Source organism: Talpa occidentalis, unplaced genomic scaffold (genome assembly GCF_014898055.3).
Source record: "Talpa occidentalis isolate TD23 unplaced genomic scaffold, MPIMG_talOcc4v2.1 talOcc4.14, whole genome shotgun sequence".
In the NCBI taxonomy this organism is placed as follows: Eukaryota; Metazoa; Chordata; class Mammalia; order Eulipotyphla; family Talpidae; genus Talpa; species Talpa occidentalis.
The window spans coordinates 77923625-77935646 of record NW_023601433.1 but is presented as its reverse complement, the minus strand read 5'-3'; the positions used below and the strand labels follow the sequence as shown (position 1 = coordinate 77935646).

The window sequence follows — 12022 nt, the reverse complement described above, 5'->3', positions numbered from 1 at the left end:
ATCTCTGAAAGCCAACCACTGTAACCCACTACATCAACAGGCTAAAGGACAAAAATGATGATTAGCAATTGTACAGAAAATGGTTTTGTCAAAATCCAACAACTGCTCATGGCAAAAAAGTGTCAGCAAGTTAGGACCCGATCAGAGTCAAAACCTTCTGTTCTGTAAAAAGACTCTGTTAAGAGAATGCAAAGACAAGCTACAAACTGGAAAAATTATTTGCAAACCACATATCTAAGAAAGGACTCACATCTAAAAGATTTAATTCCAAACTTAATAGTAAAAAATAAAACAATTAGAAAATGGGTAAAAAAAAACAAGCCAACATGTATATCCAAATAGATGCATACCCATTCACATATTTACTGATGGCAAATAAGGGACATCATATTCAGTATCATAAGTCACTGCAGAAATGCAAGCTAAAACCACAATGAGGGCCTCCCTGGTGGCCTAGGGGTTAAGTCTCAGCACTATCACCCCTATGGCCTGAGCTCGATCCCCCACCAGGGAGCAGACCCACATGGCTTAGCAGACCTCTCCTGTCTCACCCGCTGCTCCCCTCAGCAGTGTATTTCAATGAATCCACCTGTTCTGCTCCCACTGTCTCTGGTGAATCCTTCCACCTCCCCCTCCCGCACCCCACACACACACCTCTGGCCTACACCCCAGTTCTTGTATGCATAAGCAAATAAATCTTAAAAAAAATAAATAAATGAGACATTTCCAATGTCTCATGAGCACTAAGAAACAAGTGCGTATGTGGGTCTACTCTGGTCTCTGAACAAATTAACAAAAGATGCTCTAGAGAGATCTGTGAAATGTTTTCCTAAGCCCCTCACTCCAGGACCTGGAGCTGGAGGTGAGTGGAGACAGCAAGGAGGCCTGGTGGAAAGAATGCAACTGGTACAGCCATGGGAAAGGAGAGTGGAACAGGCCCTTTCGCATAGCACCTACTGAGTGCAAAACTGCCAGGAGCTTTCTGCACATAGTGTCACTTTAGCTTCACACAGGCCTATGAGGGAGGATTATTACAACCTTCATTTTATCAAATGGGACGCCAGGCTCAGAGAGCTGAAATAACTGTCCAAGGTCTTTCTACCACTGAGTAAAGGGTGTGAGCTCACACACAACTCTGTACTGCACCATGCTGCCAGGGCAGCTAGGGCCCCAGGAGGTACCACGAACAGTGTCAGTGCATTAACACAAATAATGGAAAAATCTTTGCTTTTGCTACACAGACAGAGAAAACAGAATTCTGAGATTCCTTAAAATACACTCAAGGATGAGAACTAGAATTCACAAATCTGGGAAAGCCAAGTTATTCACAGGCCTATGAGGAAGTCATTCATCATTATGTTCCACCACATAGCAATTACAGCACGAACTAGAGACTGTGGGATTAGGATGAGACAAGAGGGAGGTTTGGAAAAGTCCCATTTTCAAAACCCCAGAAAATGGGAGATAAAGTCAGAGGTTCTTTGGGTTCTTCAATTCACCATCACCTGCCAGGTCCCATCCTGGGCCAGTCTCAGAGACCTGAGGCAGGGCAGACAAAGCGCAGAGCACCTGTACCGGAGATGCCTCTGCCCTGGCCTCCTCCCTAGTAAGCTGTGTACCCACACCACTAAAATAAATGATTCTATTTCCACCACATCACAGAAGAGTAAGACTCAGTAAGCCAATGGCTACTCGAAAGGCCCAAGGCCAGAAGTCTGAAAGATAGGCAAGAAGTCCTCCCAAAAGGACGGGCACACAGTCAGCCTGGCACCTCCTGTCATGCCGCATTTGCTCGATGAATACAAGACTGAACACCAGCATACTTACCTATAACACCTGCCATGTCCAACTGGATCCTTTGAGAATCAGATGTGATGAACGGGACAAGGTACATCTATGGATGATATCACAACCTCACAACTTAAAAATATCACTGCCAGAGAGAACATTACAAGGAAACTCACACCCAGCAAGGTGATGTGGGTAACCTAGATTAACTACTTCACATCACTGAGTGATTTCACATCCCGTGTGGTCCAAAGACAACCTTGAAAAGTTCAAATGAATGACTATGAGCAAATCCTTCAATCATATGTTCTAAGCCCACTTCCTCATCTGTAAAATGAGAATGTGATCAATCCCTTCCATGAGGCGCCCCCATGTCTCTCTCCCTTCCAGGAGGTTTGCCCAGCAGAAGACACCAACAGATATCTGGAGAGAGGAAGAGAGGGAGGCCAGGGTATTTCCCCCAATCCCAATCCCTTGTGGGAAACTGGGCTGAACCCTTTCAACCAAAGGTTTCAAATCTTCTCATACAACTATTCAGGTAACAGGTCACTCCCCTCACCCCTTCAGGTCTAAGGGTGGACACAAGGTCCAGCAGTTACTAGTCCGAGGATATTAAATCTTTGCTCCTGATTTCCCAGCCCACACCCTTACAAGCAGGCAGTACCTTTATTGCCTTTATTGATCTTTTCTCAAATGATCCTAATTTCAAAGTGCCACCTATTCCTGCTGAACCCCTGAATGACACAGGAGTTAGAGATCACCTTACTCCTTAGGGGGGCAGGCACTGAGCTGGAAGGCGAGAATCACAAGTTAAGAAATTAATCCAAGCACACACAGGTGTGGAAACGCTAGAACTGGAGCCTTAGCCACTGGCCGCTGAAATCTCTCTCTTTTCATTTCTGTTATTGTCGACAGGGTCCGTACTTTCTCTACCACGCCACATTTTATCGTCATCCTTCCCACGGGAAAAATAACTGACAATTAAGACTGTATCCTTACTACTGACATAGTTTAAAGCCCTGGCTAAGAATGGAAGTTCTGCAGTTGGTTCAAAGTTCAAGGCCCAAATCGCCACCAGGAAATGTAATCTTAGGGCGGGGGGGACTTCCCTCCACTAGGAGACCCAGTAACCTCCCGTAAAACACTATTTCCTTCCCTGCCTCGTTGGGAGAGCTCGGGGAGACCAGGCTGGCAAAGCCCGGAGCCAGCAGTAAGCGCATCAATAGGAGCTGCGGTGGCTGATAGCGGTTTTGCCGTCTTGGCGGCTTTATTACCGCCAAGGGCCGGGGAGAACGGGCTGGACCTGGGGCGCACGGGAAAGAGCCAACGCCCCGGCGCACCTGCTCCTCCAGACGCTCGATCTCCAGCTGGTTCTTCTCCTCCTCCTCGTCGTACTCCCATTCGTACTCCCCGGGAGAGCTCTCCGCCGAGGAAGCCATGGCGTACTCATCTCCGTCGCTCTCACTCACGCCTTCCTCCTGCTGGTCCCACGCTGACCCCATGGTCTTGTACGTCGCAGAGGCCACGGCCCGAGATAACACCTTCCTCCTCGTTCTAGCTGCCTTCATCTCATCCTCCTCTCCCTCAGCCTTGGGCGCAGCCTTCGGCTCAGCCTCTGGTTCCGAAGCCGATGCAGCGGCCGCAGTCGCCATCTTGCACTTGCAGCGACTCTCGGGTCTTCACTGGGCCTCCGAAGACCGGCCGAGGTAGAGGCTGCCCGCGGCGCGCGCCTGACCAAAACCCCCCCACACCTGCCTCCTAAAGAACCCGTGAGCCTCAGATGAGGGGGAAACAGCGATATACCTGCGACGCACATTATCTTTAAATACTTAGGGGAGTCCCCGTTGAAATAAAAACTAAATTAACACCGCATGTGTTCCGTCACAACGTTGGACAGAAGTGGGGTCTTTGAACAGGAAGTGGAGGCCATTAGCGGAAGTCTTGGAGGGAGCGTGGTGACAGTAGTGACGGATTTGGCGCCATCTTGAGAAGGTCAAAATGATTCTTGGCATCAATGTCTTCGTTGCCTCCTAGTCTGAGCTGGAGCGTGATTCAGTTTGATGAGCCTCAAACGCAAAGAAAGCCCCAAGTTTTCAGGGAAGGATCGATTGCATCATTCATAAGAAAGCCCCACTTTCCAAAAGATTCCTCCCCTTTATATAGTAGCTGCTGCCTTCTAGGCGTCAACTACGTGGGTTTTCTGGTTTGCAAAATCATGTTCAGCAAACCAATATTATTAAACTACATTACTGAACATTTAGTTAGAAACTCCTGATTGCAAGGCATTTTCATGTAAATTGTGAGTTCGTTTTATATAAAAATAGGTACCAGGGATAGATACTTTTTTTTAATAATCAGGGCATGGTATTCGTTGCTTCTTAATTAAGCTCCCCAGGCTTTGAAGTAGTTAATTCCTGCTGGTTTTGTTCGTTGCTTTTGCTTTCATCAGCATGATGTTAATTACATCAGGAATTGTGTCTCTTTCTTTCCGTTGAATACTCAAACCCTAATTTAGCTGCTTGACACGTGGTAGGTGCTAACACATAACCTGCTCAATGGATGACTGAAGCATTGCCCGTTAGTTAGTCCAAAAGACAAGATCGAGGCTGAAAGAGCCCCACGCCAGGGATCACGCAGCCAGGAAGGTGCAGGACTGAGGTCCTAACCCATCATTGTCCGAATTCAAACCTCAGGTCAACCTCACTCGGGCAACCCTGGACAAGTTACTAAAGTGCTCTGAACCTCAACTTCCTCAGCTGCAAAATAATGTCAAGAAAGGACTGGGTGACCTTCTGCGCCGCATTCTGGCTGTGGGCTTTGAGACTGCGAACTTGAAAGCCCCGGTGGAGGCTGAGGTCTCGGGTCCAGAGCCCAGCACCGGGGAGAGCCCAGCACCGGGGAGAACCCGCCCTGCAGCAACTTCGGACCTTCCCGCTCCGCGCCCCGCCCGCCCCCGGGGGCGTGGCCCAGGCAGGCCCCAAAGGGCCCGTGCTAGGAGCAGGAGGGCGCAGGCGCGAAGTCGCGGTGACGTCAGAGGACGCGCGCTCGCAGCTGGGAGCCGACTAGCAGGCGCGCCCCGCCCCTGGGTCTCGCGCTCGGCCTGCGCAGGCGCAAGCCCGCAAGATGGCGGCGGCTGGAGCGGGCCGTCTGAGGAGGGCGGTTTCGACGCTGCTGCTCCGGAGTCCGCGCCTGCCGGCCAGGGAACTCTCAGCTCCGGCCCGCCTCTATCACAAAAAGGTAGGAGCGGGTCCGCGTCCGCGGGGAGCCGGGAGTGCGAGGAGCGCCGGGGGGGCCCAAGTGTGTCGGCGGCCGGCGGAGGCCTGGCCCCGGGAGAGGGGCCGCCGGGCTCTGCGCGGCCGGGGTCGGGGCCGGGGCCGGGGCCGGGGCGCTCGGCCCTGGACGGAGGCGCAGCCCGCGCCACGACTCTGCTCCGACTCTGCCCCTGACTCGCTTTGCCTCGTTACGCAGTAAGCCTAACCGCACGCTGAATAAAAATAAGAAGCGCGCGCTACAAGCTGACCCCGCTGTTGTCCGAGATTTCGTGCGTCCAACCTTTGAACTCTGGCAGCCCGAGGGGGTCTTGCGGGGACCTGCCAGCCGGGCTCCGGGGACGCGCGCCGGGCCCCCGCCCTCCCTGCCCTGGTGACCTTGGGCAAGGCTCTGCTTAGACCCCCGCACCCCCCCCCTTTTTTTTTGTAAACAAATGAGGCTCTTAGCCCCTTGCATGAGATAGTGTTTGTGGTAGAGCGGACACGGTGCCTAGTACACAGCACATTCATGGTGCTTGATGTTGTTGTTAGTCTTCTGAAAGCTTATAACCTCTGGGTGAAGTCACACACGTAACCAGCAGTCATCATGTTTTTGGTTTTTGGGGGGTTTTTTTGGTTTTGAGCCGGAGGGAGTGGGGGTAGAGGGATAGGGAGTAGAGATAAGTGCGTGGTTGGCAGTCCTGGCCTGCTGGAGGCGCAGAGTTCCCTGGGCCTGAGAGCCCTTCCCTTGGGAAACTACTGCTTAAAGGATGCAGTATGTCAGCCTGGATCAAAAAGTCCAGATTGGATATTGTCGTGCAGGGCCTTGGGCTTGGCGTCGAAGGCCGTGGTCGGATGCGTAGGGGAGGGGCGGGGGAAGGGGACAGGAGGATTGGGACAGTTACAGTTAGCTTGCATGCAGACCTCAAGGTTATCAAGCCATCTGTGTGCCAGTCTGAAGAGGGATTTAATTCTGTCCGGGCTTCGCCTTGGCGGAGCACGTCACCCCTCCCCGCCCACCTCAGGGGTGTGTTTTGTTGACAAGAACACGCTGTTTGAGTTTGAGCTCGCGACCTTTGTCAGCCACTAGGGCGCGCTGCTGTGCCAGGCTTGATTTCAGGGCCCTGAAGTCTGGGTACGGTGTTCTATTAGTGTATGTATTTTTTATTACTATTGTTATTGTGGACACATTCCATGCATTGCTCCTTCTCTGATAGTCTCCTTGAGGCTTCTGGGAACGCCTTCATTTCCTGGGCTGTAGTTATTTTTAGAATTTTTGATTAAGCCATTTTTTTTAATGGATTTTATTTGGAAATTACAATGTTTTTTGTCACTTAGGTAAAGGTCAAGTAACTACCTGATTTTAAAACATTATGGCACTAAGACGTGATTTTCCTACAGTATCTCAAACACTGCTCAAATCTCTGAAGATAGGTGGAGAAGAGATACAAAAAGATATGGGTCACAAATGGTTGTCATTGGCATGAGGGCAGGCCTTCCTACTCAGGTGAAACTTGGTATTTAACAGTTGTCTGCCAAGTACAGGTTGCTGACTGAAAAACTTGCCATCAAGTCAGGGGCACCAGTACCAAAAGAGAACTACGATTTCTTTTAACCCTCTCATTTCAGGTAGTGGATCATTATGAAAATCCCAGAAATGTGGGCTCCCTTGACAAGACATCTAAAAATGTCGGAACTGGCTTGGTGGGAGCTCCAGCATGTGGTGATGTGATGAAGTTACAGGTGCAACTGGTTTTCATCTTTATTTTTGCATAGAAGAGCTGGGATATGGGGGGGTGGGAGGGGGCAGATGAGAGGACTCACCAGGGATCGCACTCAGGCCATAGCAGTGATAGTGCTGAGACTTAACCCTTAGGCCACCAGGGAGTCCCCTGTTTTCATCTTTAATGGTAGTGATGATGATCCTTTTGCCTTTACACTGCTTACTAGTTTGTACAGAAATATTTCAGTCAAGGTTTCCATCTTGATTCCTGGGAAATGAGATGAGTCAGTGTTATAAGTGATTACAGCAGGGACTGAATCCTAGGTCTCTGTTACACTGTGCTTACCCTTCTGACATAGTAAACTGATCACACTTTTCTATGCACTGTGTCAGCTTACATTCCAACTTCAGTTAAACAAAAGGTTTTGTGAATTTTACTGATCAAAGGAAAGCCATAACTGTTCAGCTAGCAGTCCCCAGTGAAACAAGAAATACAGTAAGTAAAACCTTCCCCAAATTGGAGACAGCATGAAGGTGGTGACTGGCCCTTTGGGTAAACAGTAGCTTTAGCCACAGTCTACTTCATGTGGGTGGGCAGCTTTCCAGAGGTTTTCATGCCTGTCTTGGAAAACAGAAACAAGGCAAGAGGGAGCTACCAGTTGTAATTTGGTGCCCCAAAAAAGCATTAGGCAGAGACCTTTATTGCAGACCCTCCCGTGTTTATAGAATCACATCAACCCAGCAGCCATGAGCAAAAATATCGGGCAAAAAAAACAAACTAGAGTGGATTTACTAGGCCGGTATAATTCTCTGTACTTATTCTCATGTTTAACTTTTCGGCTCTAAACTCTTTGAATTAAAGTGAACTCAGTAGTTAATGCCAGGACTGAAAGACTTGGAAGCAAGACCAAAGCTCCTGGGGAGACTCGGTGACCCCTCCATGAGTGCCAGGCTCTGCAGGGAGCCACCAGGAATCACCACTTAACTCCTGTCTCTCTTCTAGATTCAAGTGGATGAAAATGGGAAGATTGTGGATGCCAGATTTAAGACATTTGGCTGTGGTTCTGCAATTGCCTCCAGCTCATTAGCCACTGAATGGGTGAAAGGGAAAACGGTAAGATTGCTTCCAAGTCTGACATTCCCCACAAACCTGGCTCCCAGTTCAAAGAAGGGCCCAGTAAGTGAGAAAAAAAAAAAAAAATCATAATTTTTTCAAAATAATTTTTTTTTTTAATTTTTCCTACCCAGATTTTTATTAAATTCTTCTTCACATTGGGAATTATGGATAATCTTGTTAAGTGATTTTTAGTTTGGAGGTGGTGGTTATTAATGATCATTTTTATTTGTTTGGAGGTTTTAGTGGCATTTTGTTTTTAATTAACTAGAAAAAAGATCCCTATCTCCCCCTATAATAAAGTAGAACTCAAAAAAGCTCTTTGACTTGCTAAAAGGTGCTGTGTTATTTCTCGGGAGTGTGGAGGTAAAATGGTTTGTTGGCTTGTTTTTTCTCTCCCCTCATGTTTCAGAAAAGATCATAGGTGGCTTCTGAGGATTCATGAAATTACAATCAGCCAGTGCTAAAATAGGGGCTAAAACATCCGAAACAACGAGGGTGGGGGCAAAGGGAGCAAACAGAGCAGAGCAGTGACGCAGGTGGCTGCCCAGCAGACCCTGTGAAGGTAGAGTTAAATAAAGCTGGAATGTCTTTTCCCTCCTGTTCTGTCAAAACCTCGTTTCCCAGCAGCTGCAGGGGTAGAAGGTGAAGGGAAACCTGGTAAAAAGCTGAACTCTAAATCCAGTCTTTACTCAGAAAAGCCACGTTGCAGGGTTCTCATCTCTGTGGCCCCAAGGGACCAAGTTCATGGAGCAGCATGCCTGGGGCACTGGGCCACTATAGCAGGGACTATGCCAGGCCACGTGCTGCCTGCTTTCCATGGCTCAGGCCTTCTTCCTGGCAAGGTTCCCTGTGCCCAGAAAGCATGAACCTGACCTGTTCCGGCAGGAGGCGGCTCTGGAGCGATTTGTCAAAAACTGTCCTCAGGGAGAGTGGAAATGAGGAGCCAGTTATCTGTGGCTCTATGAGAGGATGATGATCAGTGAGCAGAAGGGAGAAAGAGGGCCTTTCTTTGACCTTGAGAGCCTCATCTGAGTTTTCATGCAGGCAAAGAACTTCCTGCCCCAGGGTATGCCCTTAGACACTCAACTAAACCTTAGGTCCCTTTCAGTATGTCTGGAGGAGAGATTCTTCCTTGAGGACAGGAGGAACCCAATGAGAGCTCTATTTCCAGGTCTCAGGTGTGCCCCCGCCACCAGCCTGGAGTGACACCGGCCTGTGTGACATTTTTCCACCCTCCCCAGCACCATTCAGCACTAATTGAGGGGTTAGGTATTAGGACCTCAGAGAAACTGCTAATCCAAACACCAGCATAGGCCATAACTGCCTTTTTAAGGAAAACTCATATTGCTGGCCTCTAGTACATCCCTAAGAGATGCAGGTTCTCCTCTGGGCTTATAGAAATAGCTGCTGGCCTGCCTCGCCCACCAGACATGGGAGTGCATGCCTCAGACTGACAATCCCGGCTACAGCCTGACAAGCAGATGGGGGTCCCCTTGTTTGGGGTTCCTAAACAGAAGTCATCCCACCACCCTGCCCTGACGACCACTGGCGTTTTTTATTGTCTGTTGCTCAAGACACTAAAACTGCCTCTCTTTCCTGTGTCTCTCAGGTGGAGGAAGCCTTGACCATCAAAAACACAGATATCGCCAAGGAGCTCTGCCTCCCTCCGGTGAAGCTGCACTGCTCCAGTAAGTCTCCGCGCACAGTGTGCCAGCCAGCCGGACAGCTGGTAGTTATTTCATAATAGTGTCAGTGTGCATCGAGAGAGTGGCGATGAGTCATTTTGGTCACGGAGTCCATCTTTATAACCCACCAGGGTTAGAGCCACGGAGTCCATCTTCATAATCATTAGAATAGGGTGGTCCCAGCCATCTCCAGGAGCCTCAGGACAGGCATTGTGCTGGGCATTGGGCTGAGCTTGTCTTTGGCACCATTTCTAACGCTTAGAAGCGTCCTCCAGTCCATAGAAGGAGATATTCGGACATCTTGAGCCACGGAGGAAATTGGGGCACCCAGCCCTATGGCTCCCTGAACGGAAGGGCCAGGATTTAAGCCCCTGTCTGATTTCAGGATCTGTGCTGTGCCTACCCCTCTAGTAAAATCACAGCCTAGAGAGGAGGAAACTCAGCTTTCTCCTTAACCTATTCTGCGTGCCCTGTCACTTCCTGCCCAGCACTGCTGTGGTCGGGGTGCCTCTGGGTCTGTGGGTTAACCCCACCCTGCTGGGTAACAGCCTCTGCATTGTCTGAGGGCAAGCCCAGGTGCCGGAACTCTTGCACTTGGCTTTCCAGTTCTGCCTGTCTCTGAAGCTTCTCCCAACCTTTCCAAGGTAAAGAAGGAATGAGAAACAGTAACCTTAACTCATTGGCGGAGGTTGACTGGCCAAGGTAGTTCAAATCAGCAGCTGGGCCTCTTGCCAGGGTTAAGGCTCACAGGAGAAGTGCTGAGCACTGGGGCGGGTGATGCTGACGCAGTCCTAAGTCGGCTAAGCCCCAGCTTCTTTCCACTCGAGTTGAAATTTCAAGTCCCGGTGAACACAGACCACAGCTTGTAAACATTTTCAGGCCGTTTCCCAAAAACCCTGGACTTTCCATGAACCTGTTTTTTGCTAACATCTTCAGTGATGCTCCCTGCTGTTAGCTGGCTTTCCCGGATCTCCATTTTGATTTTCCCCCATTGCATCTTTTTTAATATTGACTCCAAAATAAAATTTTCAAACTTGGGGTCACTAGAGTGTGAAGTACCAGAGGCCATCAGGTCAACTAATCGGCATGACCTAAGTGAGGCCTGCTACCTTAACCAGCGTCCTGCATCTGTTCCTGACTTCCATGTAAGCAGATGAGAACTAACATTTGGTGTCCTTACTCCGTGTCAGACACTTTCTGTAAGTCCTCATGCTGCCCTAGCAGGAAAAGCATGAGATTGTCCCAGTTTGCAGAAGAGAAAGTAGATTCCAGGCAGCCAAGGCTCTGACCTAGAATCTCAGGTGTGTAGCCCTCTTCCCGTCTGTCTCTAGCTCCCCCGGCAGGAGTACTCTAGCTCCGGGACCGGCTGGCTCTAGGGCTTGCTGCTGCCCCCCAACATGGCTGCCCCCCAGCCCTCAGAGATGCTGTTCCTAGGGCTGTTTCTTCCAATCCTAGACACTCACACTTTCTTTCCACTACTTCCAGTGCTGGCCGAAGATGCCATCAAAGCCGCCCTGGCTGATTACAAGCTGAAACAGGAGCCCAAGAAGGGGGAGGCGGAGAAGAAATGAGCCTTCAGCAAAGCCCCTAGCAGGTCACTTGGCAGTTTGTCCACCCGCCTGCGAGCATAGATGTTCAGAAGCCCCTCGCGCTGCAATAAATAATAGCCCCCGCACTATGAGATGCGCACTGCTGTTCCTTCGTGGCTCTGTGCCGGCACAATACAGTCTGCTTGTTCTGAATCCTGTGGCCTCTGTGCGCCCACTTCTATCGCCTTACCCTAGTTCATGTATATTTTGAATGGTGGGGCCTCAAAACGGAATTGAACAAGTTTTGCTGGTCCATGAAATGCACAAATACCTAATTTGCCGGACTCTGTTTTGGAGAAGATTAAATCGGGTGCCCTGGCGTGAGTATTCGCGAGGGCTGGTTACTGTCCATCAGGCAGAGAAGCGTGTATGTGATAAATAAAAGAGTGAAGACAGTGTTCTCTGGTCAGCCTTGTCTCTTGGACCCTTGCCTCCAAGTGCCCAGAGCCCATTGGGGTGCTCAGATGCTGGGCCATGGTGACAGCTGCACACTTCTGAGCAAACTCAACAGTAAAGACTGCAGCTCTTCACAAAACCGAATGCGTGATGTGCTGCGGGACACGGGTGGGGGCGGGAGGGCCTGGCGTCTCGTTGCTCCATGAGGGCCAGAGGACTGAGACTCAGGGCCAGCCCAGTTACTGTGATTTCTCTGGTTTTTGAAATCTGAGAGCTCTTGGCTTAAGCGAGTCTGAAGCTGTAGATCAAATATGCTTCACCTGGGGAATCAGTTTTCATGCGCGCTGCACCCAGGTGTGGGCACCCCTGACTGCTGGCAGCCTCCTAGCAGATGAGCCGAGCCCCAGGGAAGACACTTGGGGTCTCTGCCCTACACAGGTTGGTGGTTAAGCAGTTCCTCCTGGCCTATCCGCGTG

At 50.0% G+C, this 12022-nt stretch overlaps 2 protein-coding genes across 3 annotated transcripts in view; one reads left to right on the top strand and one right to left on the bottom strand.

Moving 5' to 3' along the window:
- The window catches only part of SART3 (spliceosome associated factor 3, U4/U6 recycling protein), a 30518-nt gene extending 27053 nt beyond the window's left edge, over positions 1-3465 (bottom strand). For both annotated transcript variants that reach the window (XM_054695289.1, XM_037511020.2), the window contains exon 1: positions 3129-3465. In XM_054695289.1, the coding sequence (XP_054551264.1) occupies positions 3129-3440 (312 nt within the window). In that variant the 5' untranslated portion in view covers positions 3441-3465. The remainder of the gene's footprint in view (positions 1-3128) is intronic.
- A 1415-nt stretch (positions 3466-4880) lies between these two features.
- Positions 4881-11573, top strand: ISCU (iron-sulfur cluster assembly enzyme). The gene is made up of 5 exons (XM_037511018.2): positions 4881-5025; positions 6666-6779; positions 7763-7873; positions 9486-9564; positions 11047-11573. The coding sequence occupies exons 1-5, from the start codon at positions 4912-4914 to the stop codon at positions 11130-11132; spliced, it is 504 nt and encodes a 167-aa protein (XP_037366915.1). The 5' UTR covers positions 4881-4911; the 3' UTR covers positions 11133-11573.
- The last annotated feature ends 449 nt before the right edge of the window (positions 11574-12022 follow it).

Coding starts and splice junctions, on each gene's coding strand:
- ISCU (XM_037511018.2), top strand. CDS start 4,912: ATGGCGGCGGCTGGAGCGGGCCGTCTGAGGAGGGCGGTTTCGACGCTG. Junction 5,026..6,665: donor CCCGCCTCTATCACAAAAAG/GTAGGAGCGGGT, acceptor CTCTCATTTCAG/GTAGTGGATCATTATGAAAA. Junction 6,780..7,762: donor GTGATGTGATGAAGTTACAG/GTGCAACTGGTT, acceptor TCTCTCTTCTAG/ATTCAAGTGGATGAAAATGG.